We start from the raw sequence: 24,178 nt of genomic DNA, 5'->3' as shown, positions 1-24,178 counted from the left end.
GCAGACATGAGGCCTGGGCAAAAAAAACTCGGCCATTCTCTCTTTCATCCGGCTAGCTCCTGACAACGCCATTCCTCATCCGAAAGGAGCCCTTGGGTTTTCTCAAGCGGCAAATATGCGTCGGGGGGGGGGGGGGGGGGGGGGTCGGCGAGAGTGAGCCGCGAGCGCACTTTATCATTCTGTCTATTACAGTGGCTGAAGTTTGTGTTCTGCCCCCCCCCCACCCCTCAAGAAAACGGAAGATTACCAAGGTGGTTCGACCACGGAAGTCTTTTGAAGTGAGGAAGAGTTCCATTTCGTCAAGCCATAGCCTTGTCTAATAAGGGTGGGGTGGGGGGGTGCTTTCTCACATCTTGTGGCATCTATTGGCAATTCCAAACCTTTTTAGGTAGGTGACATTTGCTGTGGATTTTCGGTCGCAGGACTTGGTCCCAATCTGCAAATAACAGGGGTGGGGGTGTGCATGGGTCTGCATCAGGCCGTTGCCCCCCCCCCCCCTGCGACCACACTGACGCGTCCTTGCACGGAACTCAACATCTGCGGTGCTTCTGCGACTGAATTTTTTGGTGCCTGATTTTGGATTTGGTCCTCGGCAGCCGTCGCGGGATATCCGAGCCTGCGCCAGAGACCGGCATCACGTCTGTCCTTTTTTCCACACGGTCTGGCTTCAACTCCTTGGCTCTTTTCCCATGAACGAGGGCCAATGTGGAAATCTTGCCGATTATTCCGGAAGCTCTTGAGAACGCGGAAGCCGATTGTCTCGCTAAGCCTGTCGGCTTTGGTTGAACGTTTTCAAGTTTTCGATTCATCGGTCATGAATCTTGGCCGCTTGCTTTGATCTGACCGAGATCAGCGTTTGAGATGAGCTAACGTTTGCTGCGGTTTCATGCAATTTGTACTGCATAATCAGGCACGGGGATCCCGAGCGACGTTGGCTGCCACACTCCGATAAGCAGCAGAACGTCCACGGATCGACTTTGTAACCGTACATGACAAACGTGAGTTGTCATGTACAAAAAACACACCACCACCACCACCAGCTCAACTTAGCTCTCGCCCGCTATTTCCCCAAGTGACGATAGCACGGCTAACTCGTCAACAAAGGCGTGTTTGAGCAGCATTGCTTTGTTTCCAACTCCCCGGCAACTAAAATGAATTACAGCTCACAACAGAAGGACTAGCCCGGGAGTGAAAATAACACTGAATAAGCTGCCAAGACAGAACCTGAGGGAGTGGGGGTGGGTGGTGGGGGGGTTGGGGGTTCTTTTCCTTGTGTGTGGCTCTCAATTTTGGTATTTTGGGTGGAGCTTGAAAAGAAGCCATTTTCCCTCACATCCATTAGCCTTCCCCATTAGCGCATGCTAAATCATGCTAACTACATGCTCCTTGCTTTCTCACTTTCGCAAAATGGCCGTGAAAACGACCTAAGATCACTTTCCATTGATCGGGTCTTTCAAGGGCCGAGATGACATCAGCGGTTACTTCTCTTTGGTTTCGCCTGGCGCATCATCTCTCTCGGGCTTGATCCGAGCGAGGCCACGAGAATCGCGGCAACGCGACGTGACACGCGAGCGGCCGCATTCTCGTCGACACGCGCTTGGCTCGGCGGGCGCTCATCTCCGCGGGCGATTGCGCTCTCTCCGAGTTTGGCTGCCAGATCAGCTCGCTCTCACTGGTCTGCGCTCGCGCGCCGCAAAATGACATCGAGCCGCAAAACGGGGGCCTCCCGAATCCACTTCGACGCGATGTTCCCAAAAAGGGACAAAAAGGCAAAAACTGCTTTGCGACAGTGAGCTAGTTACTCGCACTATACTAACGCTGCAAAGCTGGCAGAGTCGGTTTGATGTTGGTATCCCCCCCCCCAAAAAAAACAGAAACAAGGCCATCGTCCCAACGTCAAAGCAACTTGGAGCTCATTGTCTTAGTTGGGAAGTGAGTCGCATGCGTGCTAAGCGAGGCGTGATGCCGTGCGGCTCATCTCCGGCAGAGTCAGCGGCGACGGCAGACGCTGTTGTCTCGCGCGAGCTTGTCGCCACCAATGCGAACCCCCCCCATTTCACAGGGACATCCAAAAATGACAACCCCCCCAGTGAGAAAATCGTGTCACACCACGACACCACAAGCACAAAATGAGTTTTTGTGCCACCTCTTTGGCAGAAAAAAAATAGCGCGCGGACCCCCGATCGGTTTTAATTGGACCGTGCGGTATGGGGGGGGGGGGTGTCCAAACTAAATGCAATGGGCACAAAGTGGTGCAAACAATTTTGGCCGACAGCGTTTTGAAGAGACATTGTGTCACTCTTTGCATCATAACTGGTTCATTTGTATCGTGCCAGACCTGGAGCGGCACGCTCTCTTGCGAGCGGCGGCGTTCTGGACCAACTGGAGACGCGTCGTGGAGGAGCGGCCGACTCCAAAGTCAAGTGGCCGAGAGGTGACGAATCCATGAAGGGCCGTATCTCCCGGTGAAACGAGAGGCTTGACTTACTCTCAGGGTTTGAGCTGACAAGGCACAGTTAGCAAACACCCAGGAGAAAGGGGGGGGGGGGGGGCGGTTCATGTTTTAGTCAGACCGGGCATCCATCTACTTTCCATTTTCACACTTGCACGCACAGTGGCCATGTGCAGGTTTCGCACGGTTCTCGCGTCTGTGACGGAATCATCGGCTCGCATCGTGCTTAAAAAAAGGGGGTCGGGGTTGGGGGGGGGGTTGAATGGGTGACACACGGCACAGGCGCGAACTCATCCGCATTTCATCGGAAACGGCGGAACAGCCAGCCGCACATTCATCTTTACGACAAAGTGCAGTCGCCAAGGGAGGCCATTCGTGGAGATTTTTGATTTGTAGGCACGGGGGGCAGGAGTCGGGGGGGGGGGGGGGGGTTTATTGCACCGGCGACGCTAAACTGCACAGTCAGCGGGATGCATCGACATGGCAGCAGGCGGCTCCACCCGACCCCCAAATGAACGACGGCGTGTTTGCAATGTTTGGAAGTCGAATGTCGAACCCGACGGGAAGCGGCAGCGACTTTTTACCAACCGGGACCTTCTCAAGGAGCGCAGCCGCAACTCGAGCCGAGTCGTGCGAACAACACAACACGCCATCCAGATGCTTTTCCTTCAAGGCTTGAGACGCGGCCTTGCGTGCCGCTTTTTGCAAAATTGGGGCGAGGCGCCGTCTGCTCTTCATTACGAAGCGCACGTTTCGCTTGGGGGGGGGGGGGCTTTGCGGGCCCATTAAGGGCAAGCCGAGGCAGCGGACGCGTGAAGTCGTCGTGCCGGCTGACGAGAAGGCCAAACCTCTCCGTCTCGATATCCACCATAAGCTTGGAAGAGATGTTTCCGACTTCCAAGCGCTCTCACATATAAATTAATGGTGCAGGAGAGCTGGCCAGGAAATGGGGAGGGGGGGGGGGCGGGCCATTTATCTCGTCTCTTTCCCGCTTCAAATATGGCGCACAGCTAGCGGGCTGGAATGCACAAGCGCTCTCCGAGGATATCCGTCATCCAAGAGCATTCAATTACGACCACTTGGCCGCAGTGGGTGCCAAGGAGCCCCCCCCCCCCCCCCACGTTGTACGGATGCCAAACGCCCTGCCATGTTTGAAATAGAGCCCCTTTCCATCCCAAATAAATGGCAACCCGACAGAGATGTATTTGCTTTCACCTTTTCGACCGGGGGGGGGGGGGGGGGTCGGCCGCTGTAAATTCCATAAGCATCCCACGGAAGTGGGCCTTCTTGGTCTCCGCGTGCACGCGGGGGGTGGCACCGTTGCTAAGAAAATACCGCGGGGATGAAAAAGGACTTCCGGAATGGCGACCGCAGGTGTCGCAACTATTTGCACGAGACCGACAAACGGCGGGCAAAAAGTCTCTTGGCTTCCACTTCTCAACGTGCCCCATTTGCATTCGAGCGCACCAGTTACCATTTTCAGCCATCGACAACGGTCGACGCCCCCCCTGCGGCACGCCACGCGGCTCCAACGTCCTTTCCCGGGGCTCCGCCGCCACCGCTAAAGATGAAACCGAAGCAAACGCCGCCTTCTCCGAGTGGGCCTGCTAAGCGCGCAATCTGTTCCGCTGCGCTGCCAATGACGCCGCAGGAAATAAGGCTGCAGTGCGGCGCGGCGCGGTGCGCGCGGTCACGCATGCCTGCGTGCACGCACACACACGCAAACAAACAAAACTCCTCCACCCACTCGGAGCTGAGAAAGACGCGAAATGAAATGAGCCATTTGGGCGGGATCGACTCAAATCTGAAATTGCCGCCGCTCAGTTGCAAAGCGGCGTTTGAATCGATTGAACTCGCTTTCGGACGCCGGCAAACAAAACGGCAAAGTCGAGCGCCGGTCCGAAAGGCGCCGCGCCCCCATGGTGCCACGTGAGCTCAGAGGGTCTCCGACGGGGCGGCGGAGGCGAGCAGAAATCAACGCCCGAGTCTCCGGCGCAAAGCAAACGAGAAGTGAACGAGTGCTGAAAACGAGGCTGTCAAGAAAGGGAAGATTCTTTTCCACGTTGAAGAAGAAGAAGAAAACAAAACAAAACATTTCTTCACATTCAAGGGGAACCGGAGACACGAATCATGGACTGTACAAGAAATCAAAGCGAGCGGGAAAGGAACCTTGAGTCCGGATGTGTACAATCAGCCACGTTTCCCCGTGTTTGGATCGCATCGCGTCCATTAAAAACAAACCCGGCGTTGCCCCCCCACGTGATCGCAAACCAATTGGGATTGTTAGAAAAGCTCTACAAAAATAAACTTCCGTCATCACAAAGATTAAAAGACCAAATGCCTCATTTTGGAAAAAAATGTTCACAAGTGTGGTTTTGGTTCCTGATAGAAGGTACGTCGTCGTTGGGGAATCGGACGCTGGGCGTTTTTGGCAGCAGCGGGAAAATTTCTCCCCGGCGAGCAACGTCCCGAGGTTCCGTCAGGGAGTTGGTCCGTCACGCTCGCAGCTCTGAGGTAAAAAAAAGGGTGTGATGGGGGGAGCGGGTGGGGGTGGGGGGGTTGAGGGAGGCCTATGAGGGCATCGAGATCAGAGTCATCCATCGATCCAATTTGGAGGTGGCCCGTCAACCTGCCAGCCTTTTTTTGGGGGGGGGATGGTGGGGGAGGAAAAAAAAAAAAAACAACGCTGCTCCCAGAGAAAAGAGCCCCGCGCCTCAGCGCTGCCGGGCCGACGTGATGCCCAGTCATAGGGAAGGAAAATTGAGGGGAGATGATGGAGGGAGAGAGAAAGAGAGAAAGAAAGGGAGAGAAAAAAAGGATAGAATCAGTGTTTGAACGGCCATTTCGGATGCTGCTTCACTTCTTTCAGCGCCCTCGTGAGCCATTCCCTGGCCGACGTTCCATTGGGAGGATCGCAGTCGTCAGTCCCCCCCCCCCCCGCCCCCGCCCCCCCACCCGTACGAAGAGCAACGTGGGAGGTCACGCGCCGTGTTTACACGCCAGCAGAGTCCGTCCGGCTGAAGCCTTCCAGATTCCCGGCGCGGGCCTTGAACATTCCGTAAACGGGGGGGTGGGGGGGCGGGGGGGCCTCTGTGATGAAAGCCACATGGGCACCGTGACTGAACAAAGTGCATTCCGAGCGGCTTCGTTTCACGTCGGCGCACGCGCGGCATTCTGGCGGGCGGGGGAGGGGGGGTGGGGGGTTCCCATACTGAGCCCCTTTCCTTATTTTGTACGACTCCCTTTCGGCAACTCGAGTGGGCTCTTGGGTGTGTGACCCACGTTGGTCCATTGGGCGCGGGGGTGTCCAAAGTTTTTACTGGCGGGGCCGCAAGCAGAAAGAGGCGACGGCGAAAAAAAAAGGAAAGCACGGCTTTGGAGCTAGAACGGGAAAGGCGCGGCACCTCGAAGCCCAAATACGGCCCCCCCCCCCCCACTTTGGAAAGGGAGCTACGGCCGCTCATTCCCCGTGCGACGCTTTACACTTGAATGCGAGCCGTCCAACGCGGCGTCCAAAGCGGCGTACCAACCTTGCGAGGGGGATGAGCCGGTCGGTCTCACTCGGGGGAAATCTCCGTTTCTTGATGGACGACCACTTTGGTGACCGACATGTCCGGGTGTTGTTCTTTGGCTTCTTTTATCGCCTGAGCCAAAGCCTGAACACAGGAAACGGACAAGCGGCGAAGGCTTCTTCAGTCGCGCGTGATCAATTAAAACAGCCGGTGCAACAGATGCACTCGGTATGCGATTGCCGAGTTCATCGCGCAAATCATTTTCCGCTTCAGTATGAAGAATCTATGGCGCCATCCAAATGGAAGCGGCCAAACATTAATGCCCCCCCCCCCCCCACCCCCGATGCTAGGACTGGGCTTAGCCCGTTAGCGCCTGCGCTCATATGCGCATTCCTACTCTTGTCCACCGAGCGGCGCATATGAATTTTGCTGACCTATCGGCCACCATTTTCAGAAACGAGGTGACAACAAAACATGACAAAGCAAGCCGGGACACAATATGACAAGGCTTGCTTGCTTGCCCCCCCCCCCCCCTCCATTCACGAACCGTAGCGCCCCTTGAATGTGAACAAAGCACAATTCACCTTGTCATGATCAATTTCGGTGTCTCCGGTAATGACGATCCTCTTCTCAATGCGAGTTTCGGAGATGCCTCCTTTCACCGTCTGCGACAGATACGATAGGGCTGAAACTAAACATTTCAAGGTGGGCAAGGGGGGGGGCGCATCTGACACATGACAAATCAGCTCGGCTCGGTTGGTCCTGGAATTTTAAGATTTTTCAGGCTCACTTTTTTTTTCTTCTTTTCCGGGCATGTATTACTCTTCCGTTTCTGTTTGGTGTTTTGCACGATCTGATGAGCAAACGCCATTTTGGGATGTTTTTTTTGGGGGGGGGGGGGGGGGTCATTGGCTCAATGGAAAAAGTGGGCATTCAAAAATATCCCACACATATACACAGAGCTGTGCACGAATCCGATCACAAACTCGGACGCTGAATCTGAGAAGCCCTCCGATGTTAGCTTAGCGCCAGCTAGCCAGCTAGCATGACACCCGCACGCAAATCACCGGCGCCGCTTCAGACTGAAGCGACAGCAACCGAGGAGCTTTCTCTCCCCCCACCCCTTCCGACAAAGGACCGAGTCCAATCGTCTGTGACCGGCGTCGCCCGGACGGCCGCCAATAAACGGTGCTTAATCCTTGAGCGCCGATTAAAGAGCCTCTTTATTGCAAATGCCAGGTCAGCTAGTTTATTAGCTGTCAAGTGAGGGATGTTGGAAAGAGGGAAAGCCATGTTGTCGTTTGATGCTATCCGCGGTCAAGAAAAAAAAAAAGCGAGAGCGCGCTTCCGCGTGACATCGGCACGACGCCGCTGCGGCGGGTTGAACGTACAGCGCAACCGCGGCATTCCGAGTACACGGCCCGTATTGATGGGCGAGGCAGACCTTGGTGATCTGGGTGGTGGTGGTGGTGCTGACGGTCTCGGATGTGATGGTCTGGGCACTGAGGAGGACTCCCGTGTCCCTTTCCGCAAAGGGGTCCAGCGGCTGCGGGGGAGACGCGCCTTTTTAAGCCATCGGCCTCAAAAACGAAGAGAACGCCGATGGTTCTGGCGTGCGGTGCTTTTTCATCGAAAGCCTCTTACCTGGGCTGACTCGTATGTAATCGTCTTTGTCTCCGTGTGAACCAAGGGGATGTCCTTCAGGGCCACGCTTCCTCGAAGAGAGTTGGTGACATCCGAGATGGTGATTGTCTGGGTCTTCAGCACTGGAGACTGCAAAAAAAAAAAAAGACACCCCATAGTCAGAAACAAGCTCACTCACGCCAGCAGCAAAATCCATTTGCAGCCATGCACAGCGATTTTATAGTCACAAAGCTGTTGGGGTGGCTTCATGCAACACTGAAAAATCGACCACTACAGCAATCTTGGGGAACACCCCCCCCCCCAATTTCGTTCATGATTCATCCCAAGTAAAAGAAGGCCAAACATCAGACATTTTTCTTTAGACGTTAAGAGATCGTAACTTCTAAGCATGAGCCAAGTCAATCCAAACATTGCAGAAACGCAAGTGAGTGAAAGCCATTTGGTTGCAGTCATTGTCTTCGTCAGGATGGAAAACGTCCCGCAAAAAAAAAAAAAAAAGCAGCTTCCGATTGGAATCTGGATGCGTCCACCATCGCGCATTTCCTTTGCAGACCCAAAATCTTCCTCCACTGCCTGAGCAGGAGATGGCCAAGGGGGAGAACGTTCGCCGTCTGCGGGTGCTGGGCTACATAAAGGTTGCAGTGCATGCGTATGAGGAGGCCACAATTTTTTTTGGGGAGGGGGGGGGGGCACGGACCAGTTGAGACAAGGGGGGGGGGGGGGGGGGCATCGCTGCTTTCATCCGCCGGCGCAGAGATCGCGCTCAGCTTGGCCGCTACCGACCGATGAAATGTCAGACTTGCTTCGCGGCAATCATTCTGGCGAGGCCGCATTCCGTTGTGCAAAGCCCCACGTTGGTTTTTCAAACGAAAGCCAACCACAGCGCGGTCAGAGCCATCGCCAGCAGCGCCGACAGGAAGACGGACGTCCGAGAGCGGCCGTCGCGCGAGCGCAGCCTGCAAGGGCCGTCCGAGCGCCCGGCCTCATCCGGCACGCCGATGGCCACCTCTGAAGCGTGGCCACCGGCTGCCCGCTCTTCTTCTTCTTCCTCCTCCTCCTCTTCCTCGCAGTCATCTACCCAACGCACCTCACCGTCCTCGTCATCCGGCAGAAAACCGTGCCTGAAGAGCGGCGGTTCCGCCGGCGTCGGGGCCAAGCCACATGCGCTTACCTTTGGTCCAAACAGTGACCGGCTCCCTCGCTGTGCTCAGCAGCGGAAGACCAGAAAAGACAAATAACAAATCAACAGACGGGCGGAACATGCAGATGGCAAGTGTGGCACCAACAAGGCTTAGCGGGAAAGCTTTTGGGGGCTATCGCTAGGGATTTGTTTTCTCCATTCTAGATCGACACTTTTGCCCTTCAACTGCCAACCAGGTTCAACACGTGCCGCGACATCATCCGGGCTATCCCAGCCATGCGGCGCGTTGACCCGGCAAGCAAGACGACACGCTGTGCGAGCAGCCATTGGCAGAACAAAGCCAGCGCAAGGCCATGATTTTAAAAAATTTAAAAAAAACAACAACAACAAAAATTTAGGATCCAAGAACTTTGGCTTTGCAACTTTCCCCCCTCCCCCGACTCATTTGTCAGGCAGCCTTGCGTGTGCGGCCGTTGGCAACAAGAGCAAAAATCTTTGCCGGGACGCACATTCTGATACCGAGGCTTTGAGTTTTGCAGCCAAGCGCGGCGTGGAGATGTTCCATATGGGGTGTTCATTGTCGCCGGTAAGCCACGGCCTGCGGGTGCCATGCTGGGCTTGGCTGCGGTGACCTTTGACCTGCCCGAGCCAAAGACGTCCTCAACGCAACCCCACCTTCTTCCTCAGATGCGAAGCAACGGTTGCTTTGCACGTGGCGCGGTTGCAACAAAAAACAAACAAACAAACAAAGCCCCCTTATGGCCCATGCAGAAGCCAAAGAACGACACAAGCCGGCAGCGCCATCAAGTGGATCATCGGGGTACAGTTAAAAAAAATATATTTAAAAAAGCTGCCAAATCAATCTCGGGCAGCCATAACTTCAACCCTCAACATGCAAGTGTCAAAAACATTTTAACATTTGCAACAAATTTTGGTGGTGATGAGCTGTTCATCTCAGGACACAGCAGAGCAGTTGACTTGAAAAAGGCCAACACAAAACATGTTGGCTATTTTTTTTTTTTTTTTTTTTTTGAGTCGGTGTTCAGATCCATTCGATATTGGCATGAATTGAACAGCTTTGTCCAAAAGGCTTAGCGTGACGGATGAACTTTGTATTCAAAGGAAAATAAAGTGTCCCTCTCTATATGAAGAAGAGAAGCGGGCGGGGCATTATCCGCCGGCCGACTCACCGCTGGTGGCAGCTGGCCGTTGATGCTCGCCGTGCGGAAAGGCGAGTGGGTGGAAAGACGCTTGTCCCACTCGCTGGGTCGAGGCTCTGGGACCGACTCCATGAAACTCCTCTTCAACTCACTGATGCTTGTGTGGTGACGCATGATCTCCGTCTGGGTCTTATCCACGTCCTACAAGGAGGGCGAGAGATACAGAATGGGGAAAAAAAAATAATGTGGTCAAGGGGGGGGGGGGGGGGTGGAAAAAGGTCACAGTTATAAAGAAAAAAAAATGGTCGCATGCAAAATGAATGTCAATGTGCACACTATGACTGACGGCATGGAGGACAAAAGGACAAGAAGCAACCATGATTCTTCAAGAATGCGACCGCACAATGAGACGAGCGTCCACGGTCATTGACTGAGAGTGTGGCTCATGGAAAGGTGATCATGTCACAAAGAGAAGTCGAGTTACTTGCATCAGAGTCAGAGAGGAAAATGGTGCATGCCAAGCTTTTCGGGTTAAGCTGAAAACAACACAATGAGGAAAAAAGACACAAAAAAGTCACAAAAAAAAAAGAAGAAAAAGTCGAGCCATGTATGAAGCAGGCAGAAAAACAAAGAAAACATTCAAAACAGAAGAGAAGACCATACAAACCTCCAACATTAAATTGCTATGTCTGATATAAATCGTTTCACCCTCAAGTTTCTTAGCCCGTTTCTGTAGGGGGGGGGGGGAAATAGGGGTGGGGGGGGGGGTGACACAAGGTCATCTGGTTGCTATTCATTGTGCAGTCATTCACAACAAACTATTGCGCTTGCTTTCCAAGGGAGTCCAATGAGAAGCATCGGTCAGGGCAAAAACAAACAAACCGACCACAAAAAAAAAAAAAAAAAAAAAAAAAGGGGGGCAGGAACCGCGGAAGAAAATAAAGTGGATGCAAGAAACCGGAATTTGATGCAGTACGGAAAATCGAAACAGATTTCAAAGACTGCATATTGCGTGGAGGCAATGGGGAGGTGTGGGGGGGTTGGGGGGGTTGGGGGGGGGGGTAAGCAGAAGCCATCATTTCACATCAAACAGCAGCCGGCAAAAAGCGATATGAAAAAAAAATCAAGTCGGCTACTTGGGCGTGGTCGCATAACATCCAGAGAAAAGCCAGCTAAAACGCTCTCTCGGAGACACCAAACGTAGAACTGACGCAAGCATGAGCAAAGCCGGTTAGCAGACGTGATGCTAACCTTCCTCACTCGCGTGGTCTCCATCTTTGATTTGTCCCGAGGACACTGCTGCTCTCCCATCAGAGAGGAAAAAAAAACAATGCTTTGCGTTAGGATTCTCAAATGGTTTGTCAAAGTGAAGGGGCGTGCCGCACATGCGCAAGCGAGCTGGAAAAACGCCACGCCGCGTCGGGCCGTAATATTGACAGTCGCTCTTTCGGTCGATTCTTTTTACAACTCAAATGTATTTCTAGAGCACTGATTTGAAGATGCTGAGATTTGTTTTCCCAAAGACCTCAAGAGTCCAGAGGCGAGCAGCGGCACTTTGGACCGACTGGAGACGCTCGATGGAGGATTGGCCAACTCCAAAGTCGATCGCGTGACGGTCGAAGGCGCGAGTGGCCGTTTTAAAGTGCTCAGCAGAGAAAGGAGGGCGGCTTGCCTCGGGTGCACGACGGCCGCCCCCCAAAGGAAGAGGCCGCCGACTGCGTCTACCTTGCAACGATGTCGCTTTTCATTCTGGTTTCCAAAATGAAGCCCCTGTCCTTCGCGCTTTGTCCTTGAATTGTATTCGGTCTGGTCATGCATTACGTGAAGAGACAAACCTGGGTCTTTTTCTCCCGTTCCCCATTGGCGGCGGTCGCGGAGGGCGAACGTCTCCGTTCTCTCCCGGCCGAAGTCTGGCGGTACAGACACAGCTCACGCACGTCAGGGTCGAGTCGGCGCACGAGACGCAAACTCAAACTTTTCACGCATACATTTCGAGTCGTCCTTTGAATGAAAGCCGAATCGGTGTCGTTCAAATGTTCGATTGAGCCCACCCCCCCCCCCCCCCTGCCCCCGACGACAACAACACAAACAAGAAGCCAGGCTTCCCCTGCTCCATACCTTCAATTCCGGAGTGGACTCCGCTCTGGGGCTGGGGGTTTTGGTGGATTCGGTTTTCCGAGCGTGGCCCTTCGCCTCGGCCTTCCTGTCGGCAGAGCGGCGGCACTTGGGCGCGGCGCCGTTGCCGCGGTTGGGCAGATGAAGGCTGCGTAACAGCGGCGACGGCGGCGCCTTCTCCCCAGGAGACAGCGGCGACATGACGGGCGCGCTGACCGGGCGGCTTGATTTATTGTCTGGGGTGGATGCCATGGCTGGGGTGGGGTGGGGGGACACAGGAGGGAGACGTTCAAGAGAGAGTTGAACAACCCCCTGCATGGAGACCGGTCCAGGGGGATCCTCCGTTGACAACGTCGCTGGCTATTCGGTGCTCTACCTCCATCCATGCTGCGGGAGTTCCTCTTACTGGAAGTGCGCTGGAAAAGAGGCGCCGGTCTGTCAATGAGGGAGCTGGCCTGTTTGGTCTGAGCCTGCGTTCGACCGCTGTAGCGGAATTTGGAGCCCAGAGGCAGAAACTTCTTGGGAGTCGCGACCATCTCGGTGGATGTCAGCCTGCCACACGCAAACAGAGTTGGACTCGGCTCTCAAAGCGTTCGCGTCGACGTCCGAGGATCCTCGTACGATACCTGAAGAACGTGTGATGTTCCACGCACACTTTCCACAGTTTCTTGGCTGCTTTGTAGTGAGGTAGTTTGAAGCCTATGGCGCTCTCATAGTGCTCCACCTGCTCGGGGGACATGGCAAGATGGCGGACCGCCGCCAGCCGGAGATTTGAAAAAGCGTCTGCGGAAGCCCTGGGACGTTTGCTTTTGAGACGGCGTACCTCAGATGGGCGGATCTTGATGAAGAAGCTGCTGCGCTTGTAGGAGACTTTCAGGACTTTGGGCCAGGGAAAGCGGTTGATCCTCAGTTTGTCTTTATAAACCATCAAGCCATTGGAGCAAACGCCCAGCATGATGCCGACGCCATCGAGATCCTGACCCCCCCCCCAAAAAAAAAACGCAACCGTGATGCTTTTCCAACGACTTTTACTATTTCATACATTTGTACATGGCAGAATGCACCAAAGTGAGCCGGATTCCCTTCGGCAAAACACGAACTCAAAGCGAATTGCATCGACTCATTGGGATCACGTGACAGTGCTGCATCGTGATCATTTATTAAAACGCCACAAGAGGGCAGCAAAGAGGCACCGTAGCCGAATGAAATCCACGTTGGGATGCAAACACATTGACCTGATTTCTGCCTTATGGGGGGGGGGGGGGACACATCAGGAACTCTTGACTTCTAAAATCCAGCCTAATATAGTCTGTGGGGATCATGTAGCTGCTTTGCTGCTCACAGTATCTCCCCACCACCACCAAAAAAAAAAAAAAAACCATCAATGATTTGCTTTTGTAATGAAAGTGCGCCAAATGTGTTCACCTTCGCCTGGTGTAGGTCAACTCCATACATGGACAGCTTCTTTGCGTTCTCCAGGAACATCATGTCGGCCTGAGCCGGACTCATTGACCTGCAAAAGCAAGGCCAAGTCACACACCTTGACAGGTACAGTCAACCCTCGTTGATCGCGGGTTCAAGTGTTCCAGTGTTCTGACCTGTAAGTGCGGTGAAGCTCCATCATCTTCTCCTCAAGCTTCTTGCTCTGCCCATTAGTCATCTTCATCTCCTTGGCGTAGTCACTGCCGTGCACCTCGGGGTCATACTCGCCCAGCTCTGACTGCAGAGCGTAGGAGCCAAGCAAGGCCAAGGTGACAAACGAGCAGGGCAGACGCCCTTGCAGGATGTCCTTACGCAGTTGGAGGCACAGGTAATACCTTGAAGATGGCCGTGGAAAAAAAAAAAAGCTTTTCATGCAGCGAAACACGGTCGCGAGTCTGACCGAAGCGGACGAGTGCCGTACCTCGTGATGTCTTCGGATAACTGGGCTGGATCCGGCGGGTAGAATTTCACATTGAACGTGAAATCGTAGCGGCAACCTTGAAATGAAGTGGCGTCATAAATCCTACTGGCGTAGCCTTCGAGCTGCATGGGGAATGCGATCGTGAGGGGGGGGGGCATATTGAGCTTACCTTGCACCTGCCTGCGGATCTCCTTGGCCAGGTCCATCCAAGTCTACAAAGAAATCCATAAAGAAGCCACGTCATCATCTACCTTCTCGCGGATGAGGCTCCCCGCCCCGCCCCGCCCCCGCCCCCGCCTCGAGCGCTTCCCGTGGACATTTACAGATTGCGGGCGGCTTTTGGGCCGCAATACGGAGGTGGCATTTGCCGGAGCGGCTCCAAACGAGTGAAAGGTTGACGCCGGCTCACCTTGGCTTTGGGCGTCTCCCAGATGAGCAGCCCATAATAGTCCCTCTCCAGCAGATTGAGGTGGTCACATACTTTTGTGAACAGCTCCTGGCCCTTGACATGTTTCTGACCAAAACAACAACAACCATCAAGACACAGTTTCATTTTCAGCTCTCCTGGGTGAGAACAGCACACAAGGGGCTGGGGGCCCAGTTTTCACGCAAGTCTCGCACGAGGGGAATTTGCTGCTAGGTCTTTTCCAACAATTTTCTCATCTAGAAAAGGACAAAGGGGAGGGGGAGGGGGGGGGGTGTTGAAACCTAACTGGCTGGTGGCCAACCGTCGCGGCTGCAATAACGCCGGCGCAGTCGAAGCGCACGCAGTACTCAATGTTGCAGAAACAGAGGTGGACTGGCCGGGCGCATGCAAAGTCCATTTTTCAAGGTAAAGAGCAAGATCTCCCCTTGCGGATGATCGTTGATTGAAAACGACACTCATCAGTTCAGAAACATTGGACGTCCTCTGCGAGGTGATTTCGGGTTTCAAGCAAAATGGTGAACCCCACGTCGTGGCAGCATTTCCTCCGTTCCCTACGATTTTGACGTCGGCTTCAACGATGACTTATCCGAGCGACAGAGTCACTCGGAATTCCCTTTTTTTTTTCAGGTGAAATCACCAAAATATGACAACGTTGTTTCTTACCTCCAACTCACACTCGTAGAGAGTGTCATCCAGCAGGGTGACTTTGATCTGCATGGTTTTGGGGCGACGCGCAGCTTTGGGAGTTTGGGAGTCCTCCTCTGCGGCCTTCTCTTCTTTCTCGCCGTGACCGCTGCCTTCAGGAGCAGCCTCCTTTCCTTCCTCCTTCTCTTTCTCCAGTGTAGCCACTTCTGCGTTCTCCTCGTTGAGCTCTTTGTCTTTTCCACCCTCCTCGGCTTCGTTCTTCTCTACATGGGCAGCCTGAGGAAGATGATTTGAGACACGCCCCCCCCCCAAACCCCCACCCCCAAATAAATAAATAATTGCCCTGGAAATTTAAAAAAAGACCACCAAAAGAAACCGCAGCAGCTAATTTAAGCACAAGCGGACGAGATGAACGTCAAGAGCATCAAATACAAGGCGTGCTTTGTAATCTCTCATCTTTTTCGTGGTGCGTTTAAGTTTAGCAGGAAATTCCAAACGGTGCGTTCGTTAAACATCTTCATGCTGGCTCACAGAGGGCGGAAGAACCCGTACGACACGTCGCGTGCTAGCTGCGCGAGTAACGGCGCAGAAAATGGCAAACGCAGTCCGGTGAAGTGAAAGGCTGGCGTCGCCTTTTATTTATTTTTCTCCCGAGGGAAAAGGAGGCGTGACGCAATTCCAGATCAATTAAGACCAACTCGCGCACAGCATCTATTAGGCGAGAGACAACTAACTATTCAGAGGAAAAGAAGCCATCGCTTCTGGAACGACAGCAGGTAAAGATGGACGCCGATGCGCGTACGCGTGCGTGTGCTGACCTGAGCCTCGCCGCTGCTGACCGAGTGCCGGTCGTGGGCCACCTCTCCCTCAATTTTCAGCTCGGGTTCAGGGTCGGCGATGGGAGCTTTGGCTTCTTGCTCCTCCTCCACCTCCTCCTCCCCCTTCTCCCCTCCCTCGCTCTCGCACTGCGAGCGCCTCTTGAGGAAGGAGGAGAAGAGGCGGGAGAGGCCGCGGCCGGCCGAGTTGCGGTTGCGAGTCCGCAGGTGTTCCTCTTCCGGAGAGGACGGCTTTGCGTCCTGGCCGGCTTCCTCCTGATGATTCGGCTTCTTCTGGTGACTCTCTGCTTCGTCTGTTGTCATGGTGACCACTGGATGAAGGATATCGAGAGAAGAATGACATATCCTTCAGGATTTCAATTAAGGACCGTCTTAGGCTCGGAAAAGCAAGTCACAACGCCGGGATAAACGAATCAGTGGTGTGACAGTGGTGAGGTCAAAAGGTCAAGGATTCAGAGAGTTGCATTATGGGCGTTTCCATGGTGGGGGGATAATAAGACGGCAAAAGGTTCAAATCGCCAGATTGCCTGCAGTGTTGAGGGTTTGCTGCCACAGCCACACAAATGCTGACTGGGCAGAGACAATGAGCGTGTGGGCTCCAAAGCGCCAGGTGTACCCAGAGAGAAGGGGGGGGGGACTAAAGGGTTTCCCCCCCCCCCTCCCAAAGAAAACAAACTATTCTCATGGCTCAGTGTTCAGTCAGCAAGTGCTGGAACTCAGCAGCATGAGGCTGCTGAATCCGTGTGTGTGTGTGTGTGTGTGTGTGTGTGTGTGTGTGTGTGTGTGTGTGTGTGTGTGTGTGCACTTTTGAGTCCAGGGCAGCACTGCAGATTTTTATCTGCCAAGTCCATTTTTAAACACTGTTCGCAAAAGGTGCTCGAGAGCCATGGCACTTTATGCGGCGAGGAGGCCAACGCTGACCGGAAACGAAGCCGACTTCCAGCCGCCAATCGGCAGCAAACTTTGACATTGGTGGCACGGGGGAGCAGACGGTGCAGATTTGTCTTCAGCGCCACGAATGATTCGAAAAGCATTTGTTGACATGAAGTCCAACGCAAGTATTGCAGCGTTGATGCCCGCAGGCTAGCTTGAGTCAGAGTGCTGAACGGGAGCTTAAAAACAGAAAGCGGCTTTAAAATTAATCGGGGCCCCGCGTGGGATTAAAGGACACCGTGCGCTGACGTGCGTAGCGGCCGTCCTCCCCGCCATCCCAGCCACACGAGCTGCGGAGAAAATCCGGAAACTAGCTTGAGCCGCATCAAATCAAAAGTGAAAAACATTTGTTGAAGAAATGTTTTGTTTTTGAGCTGCTCTCGTCTCTGCGTGAAACGAACGTGAGGAGCAAGATAAACATCGAGTCATACTCATTTTAGCTTCAAACAACTGCTTCTCGATAATTTGGCCGGGGGTGAGAGCAGATGAGATGCTTTTCCCTGAGCTGTCACGTTCTGCTGGTTTGCGCGAACAACGGTGACAATGTCTGCGAATGTGTCATTGTACAGTCACTTTGCTGGCAACACCACAATGCACCGATGACACACTCTGGTTCATCATCATCGATTATACAACGGCAACAATCCTCCCAGAAAATGGAAGTGAATGTATTACTGGACTTGGCGTCTACGATGATGTAGAATTGAACTGCATCACACCGAGCGCTGTATTTTTTTTAAAATGTTCTGGCGAGCCTATTTCACGACATACTGGCCGTGCGTTTCCTATGAATGCATCCATCACATCTTCAGACAACAACTCTTGGAACTCTCTCGGAGGCATTAGTCACAACTAAATGCGTTTTAAATTGTTAAGATAATCAAGGAAACTTTGTCCTCTATATTTAATGATGATCATTAGACTTTCGAGCTGCTCAAATGACATGGTGCCTTAACGAGCAAACGTGAAAATCCAGTCGAGGATTCATAGAGACAGTTGTAACCCACAAACAAAAAAATAAATACAAATCCCGAACACAAGACTGTGTATAATAATTGAATAATAGTCATCAGCAGCTGAATTCCTGCTCCAACACGCCTTTATATTGAGTCTTTTTTTTTTATATCTTAGGGACGGTAAGCCTTAAGACCTTCTAATGTTGGACACAGACAGGGTAGAAATTTGAAACGTACAATTGCCTCTTAAGCGGACCTAACGATTAATCACATCTGCTCATGTGAGCACTGGAAACGGCATCGAATAAGAGACGCTCGCCGGTCGAAATGAAGGGGTGGGGAGGGGGAATAACTCGAAATATACCGATATAAACTGGGTTTTTTTTAGCCCCATGAATATAACTGCTCGTTTCAGATCGGAAACAATAAAAAAGGGGGCGGCGGGCGCACCTGTCTGAAAATGGCGCTCAATGTGAAAAAAATATGTCAACAAATTCTCTGGGTTTCGGCTCGCAGAGATGTCGAAGAGCACTCACCCGCTCAGCACAGCTCACCCAGCAGAAAATAACGTTAGTGTGTGAATTAAAGTCGGCTCTTACAAGTTAGAAATCCCTTCTATTTGAAAAATTAGCCAAGTAGTGATTCATAAGCGTTCGTCAAGCAGCTTGCGATGTGTTGAGGTACCAGCACGATTGTTGTCTTTTTGCCCTCGTCTTTGTCTTAAAGGCGGGAGAGGCGCCTACACGGTCAATTTGCGGTCGTGTTTTCGCAATTCTGTCACAAAAATGTGACAGCAGTAATAACTTTATTTTGCAATTTACATTGTTATTGTCATTTCCTGTATGGAGCACTTCACGGAAAGATAACTTGACATCCCAAATACAACTTGACATCCCATATACGGCCAGAGATAAATACAAAGTCAAGCCAAACGTTCGTTTTTCACTGGCAGACCCTCGAAGAGGCAAAACAGCCGTTTCTGGCATAATTTTATGTCTGCGAAATTTTGTTTGTAATTGTATTGGGTGTAGGATGTTAACCATATGTAAGCTTTTGTTAAATTGTTAATTATTATCATTTTATATTCATGCATTATATTCTTTTATGTTAGTTACCTTAATTATACTCTGTTTAATACGTCCTGAAATATTCTTAGGTTGCTTACATGTGATTGGAGAAGAAAAACAGGAAGGCGGGTCGTTACCGGAAGGGGGAGTGTTGGTTGGAGCGTTAGCGGGGAGCGGTTGAGGAAAGAAAAAAAAGAGAAAGAGCTGTGTTCAAACGAAGTCGTCCTCTCCCTTTTTCCCATTCTAAACGTAGAGCAATCCATTTAAAACCTGCGAACCCCTCAACTTACACATATATTTGCTAATTATCTGTATGGGTTTCAAAATGTGTTTCGGCTCTTACAGGTGATTAGGTCACGGAAAGGTGTTGCTCACAAATAACCAGCAAAACCATCCGTAAAGTTTCATCCTTGTTCGAGAGGGCATGCTACACTAAAGGTCAACAAGCAGCACAAATTGAGGTGATGGTGTTGGTGGGGTGTTGGTCTTGGGTTCATCAACCTGTTGTATAATTTGCTCATATCGCCTGCAAGACCACACACGGGGTTAATTTGGAACTGCCAAAAGGAAGGGGATGCTGCTCTTAAATGAAGCAAGTATTGGTGGATCCAGCCAATAGGAGCAGTCGAGGGAGAAGCACGCACCAATCACCCTCCTTTGTGTTGTCGTTCTTTGCGGCGCTTTACCATCAGTAACCAAGGATACTGATGATCCCCAAGTCGTATAAAAATCTATACATCCATTTTCACTCAGTGATTGGAACTGCATGAGGGAAGAGGGAGAGCGCTGGGGACTAAAATAATTTCAATAAATTCAAAGGTGGGGGTGCTACCAATTTGATCCCAGGGAGTCTTTTTAGTATTTAATAGCCACGATTGTGTTTGGACTGCATCGGTTACATAACGTAATGTGGCCGCACTGGTTGACGAGTGAGAGCATGTTAAATCTGATTCGTGGAAATAGTGCCCTTTATTGTACTTATGAGGACTAAATAATAAAGTCACAGGGGCCAAAAGAATGCTCTGTACGGCACTTTAGTCCGATGAATATTTGTCGTGGGAGGTCCTTCAACAAGAGTGCCATACAATTATTATTTTTTGCATTAAAAATATGCATATGTCATAAATAGATGTTTAAAGAGCAAACTTCGGCAATCTTCGGCATAAACTGTACATAATAAACAAAAAGATCATTTTAATGTGAACATTAAAATTCTGGAATAACTGTTGGCCATAGTTTTTTTTCAAGGCTCTCAAAATGTTTAAATAAGCGGGGACATGGCACCAATGAGCATTTTCCACGGAAAAAGGGTCATCGCGACGCTCAAAGGAGACCAAGCGAGCAGCCAACAGCGTAAAGCAGGGGTGTCCAAACTTTTTGCCAAGGGGGCCAGATTTTATGTGGTAAAATGTCGGGGGGCCGACCTTGGCTGACATTCTTTACATTGAACAACAATATTGTTCAACAAATTTTAGTAAGCCAGTCTGTTTCACATTTCCATTTTTATTTTAATTTCAACAATCTTAAGAATTTCTTTTGGTTCATTTGAAACAGGTATATCACATGCAACTGCTTATTCACGTGACTTTTTCTTAAACAGAAGTCTCCTGAGTGCAAATTGATTGATTTGAAACATAAAATGTATCACCATGACTTTTCAATAGTCACAAAACCTTTGACTCGAACAACAGGGAAATGAACAAGCAATACACATATCCACAACTGCAAGGATCATTTGAAATATGACATATCAGTCAATATAAACACGGAGTGATGTCTTGTTAACTCGTGAGTGATGCCCTCTAGTGTCTAAATGCTATTACTCCTTTAGTGAATGCTATTACTCATTTAGCCACTAGAGGGAAGCAGTACTCTATGAAACATCACTCACCAGTCTACGAGACCTCAGTCAATGCAACACGTGTTCCATTGCGCCCAACCTGCGGGCCAGACGGCACTGATTTTATGACAGGGGCCGAGGGCCGGATGAAATTCGACCGCGGGCCGGATTTGGCCCGCGGGCCGGACTTTGGACACGCCTGGCGTAAAGCAAGTGGCTTTGTACACATGCAGCAGTCGGCCCGCCTGCCTGCAATTGGCATAACTAAGCCAGTTGGAGCGCTTTTGTCAAGAGGGTGGGAGTTTTCAGAACGACGCTCCCTTGCATCAGCAGACCGCACGGTGACGTCGCTTTCTTTGGACACCTCGACACGCCAACCCCCACCAGAACACAAAAGGCCAGCCTTTGCCCCGGCATCCCCACCTCCCCACATTCGCCACGGTGGAGAACAGTTTCCCCTCCTCCCGGCGTGAGGAGCAGGTGCCGAGCCAGACCGTCTGCTGGGGTCAAGTGACGGCGTTGAGCACCGCTCCCTGAGGAGAAAATGGGAGGGTGCCACCAATTCCGCATTCAAATCTTTCTCTCAAATAGAAAATGCTTCATATTTGTCAACATTTTGGGGTCGTAAATCCGATTTGTTTTTATACAACCGTAATACAGATTAAACTGCTCGTTTTTGTTTAAAAAAATAATAATAACAGGACCTTAATCGCAAATATTAACTCACATTTTCAAAAGCACAGTATTATTCTGAACACAAGGATATTTGAAATTGTACACGGCGACGAACAATTGTTTGACTCAGCAAGATCAGAACCCACTCGGCATGTCGATAGCGGGTCAGCGTGATGTCATATGATGACGATAATCCGTTCGAAAATAGACCACCTGTTCAGTTACTTTATTGGGATTGCTCTCTGCTGCGATCTGCTGGCCACATTTGGTTCAGCATGAAAAAGTGAAAATCAACTGCATTGCAATGCAAAGGAAAAATATATAAGTCATTGGAAACAAATTACTATCTTGAAGCAACCAAAATGAGCCGATTACTTCCAAAAAGAAAAAAGTCTCTTGAATTAACTTGACCCGAAGGTGAGAGAAAAAAAAGTTGGGGGTTTCTATATTTACGAAGGTACGCTTTTTTCTCTTTAAATGTGTTTAAGTACTTCCGGGTCATCTTCCGGGTAAATGAAAGCTACAAATTTGGAGCGTTTTCACCCGTGGGCGAGTTTAATCGCATTTTACTTGGAAATACAAATACATCAAATATGTTTTTTTATCTCAAGCATATGTAAAATACATCTGAATGTGTAGATATAAAATTTTAAACAGTTTAATAAAAAGGAGGGGGAAAAAAACGTCTGCACCGCAGCACGTCCGAGAACACAAGCCCCGTAACTAAAATCACTTCCTGCTTCTCTTACTTTAACAGCCAATCAGAACCTATTAACATAAAAAATGTCTAAGCAATTATCAAACAACAGAATATAATTTAGGTATGCTTAACATGAAATAATACGATGCTCAAACATAAAATGATCATTAATAATATAACATAAGCTTACACACAGAATGTATACATATGCAGTACTTTAAACACAATGAGTTTATTAAAAATAAGTCTGCACTCCCTTAATGTTATAAGAATGAACAAGTGTGTGACTCTCTCGACAGATACTGTCAACCCAATTGATTATAAGAAGGGACAATGCTGTTCTACTCACCATTTCACCAGAGGGAGAATTTTTGATGTCGTCACAGTTCCATAAAGTGGACCAGAAAAGAAGGGAGAGAAAGAAAAAAAAAGTTATCAGATTACATCTGCAACTTCTTTTCAGTCTTTATTGGCTCACTTGCAAAACATTAACTTCCTGTTTAGTCCTCGGGCACATTCTAATGATTCTGTGTGACAGCTAAACACACAATTTTGTGTTATGAAACGCAATTGTTTGTTTTGTTTTTTAAAATCGTTTGCTCAAGTATGATGTAATAAGATTTTTTTAAACATATAAAGGACCACAGCGCAGGCAGCAAACGCTGATTCAGCCCACAAGTTCTGTCCAAGGAGTGACAGGGTCAATGCTGTCTCAGCCGGGGTCACGTCTTGAAGATGAAATATTTTCAAATGAATTCGTGTGCTCTGCTACAGATACCATTTTTTGCATTTGATAATAAATGTAAACGTTTTCTTTTTTTTAACAAGGGAACACAGCTAGGTTTACGTTACTATTAAACATAGTGGCTACGCTACTCATACCATCCAAAAAATTAAAAATAAAAAGTCTACATAGCCTCGTACAAATGCCAGCCTTTGTGATGTACTCCGATTCCCAATTTATGTGACGCTCATAATTTGTCTCATCAAACATTCGGATTTTTTGGAGCAAGCCGGCCTATGACAAAAGAGCAATTTGTTGAGTTTGCAGCAATTGGCCATCCTTAGTGAAAGCAAAATCTATTGCTATTGCGAATAAAAGTTTTTTTTTCCAGCCACCAAAAAACAAGGCACTTTGGAATATACCAAACACGTCGATTTATTGAGTGTGTGAGTGAAACAACAGACAGTGAAACATATTGGTCCCTTATTTGTTCTGATTCGAGAGTCCGACCGATGCAGCATTTACACACAGGGAAAGCATCAAAATGCTATTTTGCTCTTGTATCGTCCAGAAATCCACCTTTGTGGTTTTACGATGTCTCCAGTTGCAGTACCAGGAGCATCATCGTCACGATCGATCATAGCTGCCAGACACCAAACTAAGATAAGAGCGTTTATTTACCCTCGATGTTCTTCTTTTCCAAGCAGCTCGACCGTCGTTTCTCATCAACTCGGCAGGTCACATTTCTTCTCGGACGAGCAGGACTCGGCGTCCACGCCCCGGAATGACGCCGCTGCGTCAAGATCACACCAACGCCGGAAAACACCTTCGAAACTCACGCCAACTATCAGGGAAAAAAAAAAGTTGATCTCGCGCACTGGCATTTGCAAAACGCAGCACTTCGTCCAGTCGGAATGCACCGTCCACGGGGTGGAAATGCGAAAGTAGTCCCGATGTGGAGCTACACAGAGAGGAACGCGTCTGGCGGCTGAACTTGCGTGTCAGATGAGCTGATCGCACTGCAGCAAAGCAAAGCGAGCAGCCGCGTTCGCCTCGCGTGCGTCAAATCCTGCTCGCGGGCACACCGAGGGAGTTCGAGCTGGGATAGACACGCGCGGTACGGCACCGGCGACAAGTGGGGGGGGGGGGGGGGGGGGGGGGGGAGAGAGAATCGCCCGCCCCCTTTTTTTTTAGCCCATTTGGTCAGATTGAAATCAGATTTTTGCTGAGTTATGGCCTTTCTTCATCTCGTTTATTTCCAGGAGTTGTGTTGAATAGTGGGCCCAGTGTGTTGTGTATTTGGATGTCATCTGTTCAGTTGACTGCAATGTCGTGAATATGACCTCGCTGTCGTAATATATTCTCACACTTTACGTTCGGTAAAAATGTCATTCCTTGTCACGGGTGAAGAAGAAGACCTTCAAAGCTGAGAAAATAAAATGAAAAGG

The 24,178-nt window shown here is 50.5% G+C and overlaps 1 protein-coding gene across 13 annotated transcripts; it reads right to left on the bottom strand.

Moving 5' to 3' along the window:
- Positions 1-4,486: 4,486 nt before the first annotated feature.
- On the bottom strand, positions 4,487-23,562 carry epb41a (erythrocyte membrane protein band 4.1a). Of its 13 annotated transcripts, none has more exons than XM_052069997.1 (22): positions 23,412-23,562; positions 15,818-16,128; positions 15,018-15,275; positions 14,337-14,441; positions 14,097-14,139; positions 13,928-14,003; positions 13,623-13,841; positions 13,450-13,537; positions 12,848-13,000; positions 12,651-12,748; positions 12,401-12,576; positions 12,028-12,278; positions 11,745-11,819; positions 11,161-11,208; positions 10,577-10,639; positions 10,398-10,445; positions 9,940-10,110; positions 7,609-7,737; positions 7,409-7,510; positions 6,549-6,629; positions 5,983-6,108; positions 4,487-5,172 (listed from the first exon to the last, which is right to left on the bottom strand). In XM_052069997.1, the coding sequence occupies exons 3-21, from the start codon at positions 15,069-15,071 to the stop codon at positions 6,010-6,012; spliced, it is 2,079 nt and encodes a 692-aa protein (XP_051925957.1). In that variant the 5' UTR covers positions 15,072-15,275; positions 15,818-16,128; positions 23,412-23,562; the 3' UTR covers positions 4,487-5,172; positions 5,983-6,009. The 13 variants fall into 13 exon arrangements, with proteins under 13 accessions (XP_051925957.1, XP_051925944.1, XP_051925945.1 ...); XM_052069984.1 differs by lacking the exon at positions 23,412-23,562 and adding an exon at positions 18,261-18,429 and having other exon boundaries at positions 15,818-16,146; XM_052069985.1 differs by lacking the exon at positions 23,412-23,562 and adding an exon at positions 18,261-18,429 and having other exon boundaries at positions 4,487-5,165; positions 15,818-16,146.
- Between the last annotated feature and the right edge of the window lie 616 nt (positions 23,563-24,178).

The sequence above is a fragment of the Hippocampus zosterae genome, chromosome 7, assembly GCF_025434085.1.
Source record: "Hippocampus zosterae strain Florida chromosome 7, ASM2543408v3, whole genome shotgun sequence".
Classification (NCBI taxonomy): Eukaryota; Metazoa; Chordata; class Actinopteri; order Syngnathiformes; family Syngnathidae; genus Hippocampus; species Hippocampus zosterae.
The sequence above is the reverse complement of the archived record's forward strand: the minus strand, read 5'-3'. Positions and strand labels throughout refer to the sequence as shown.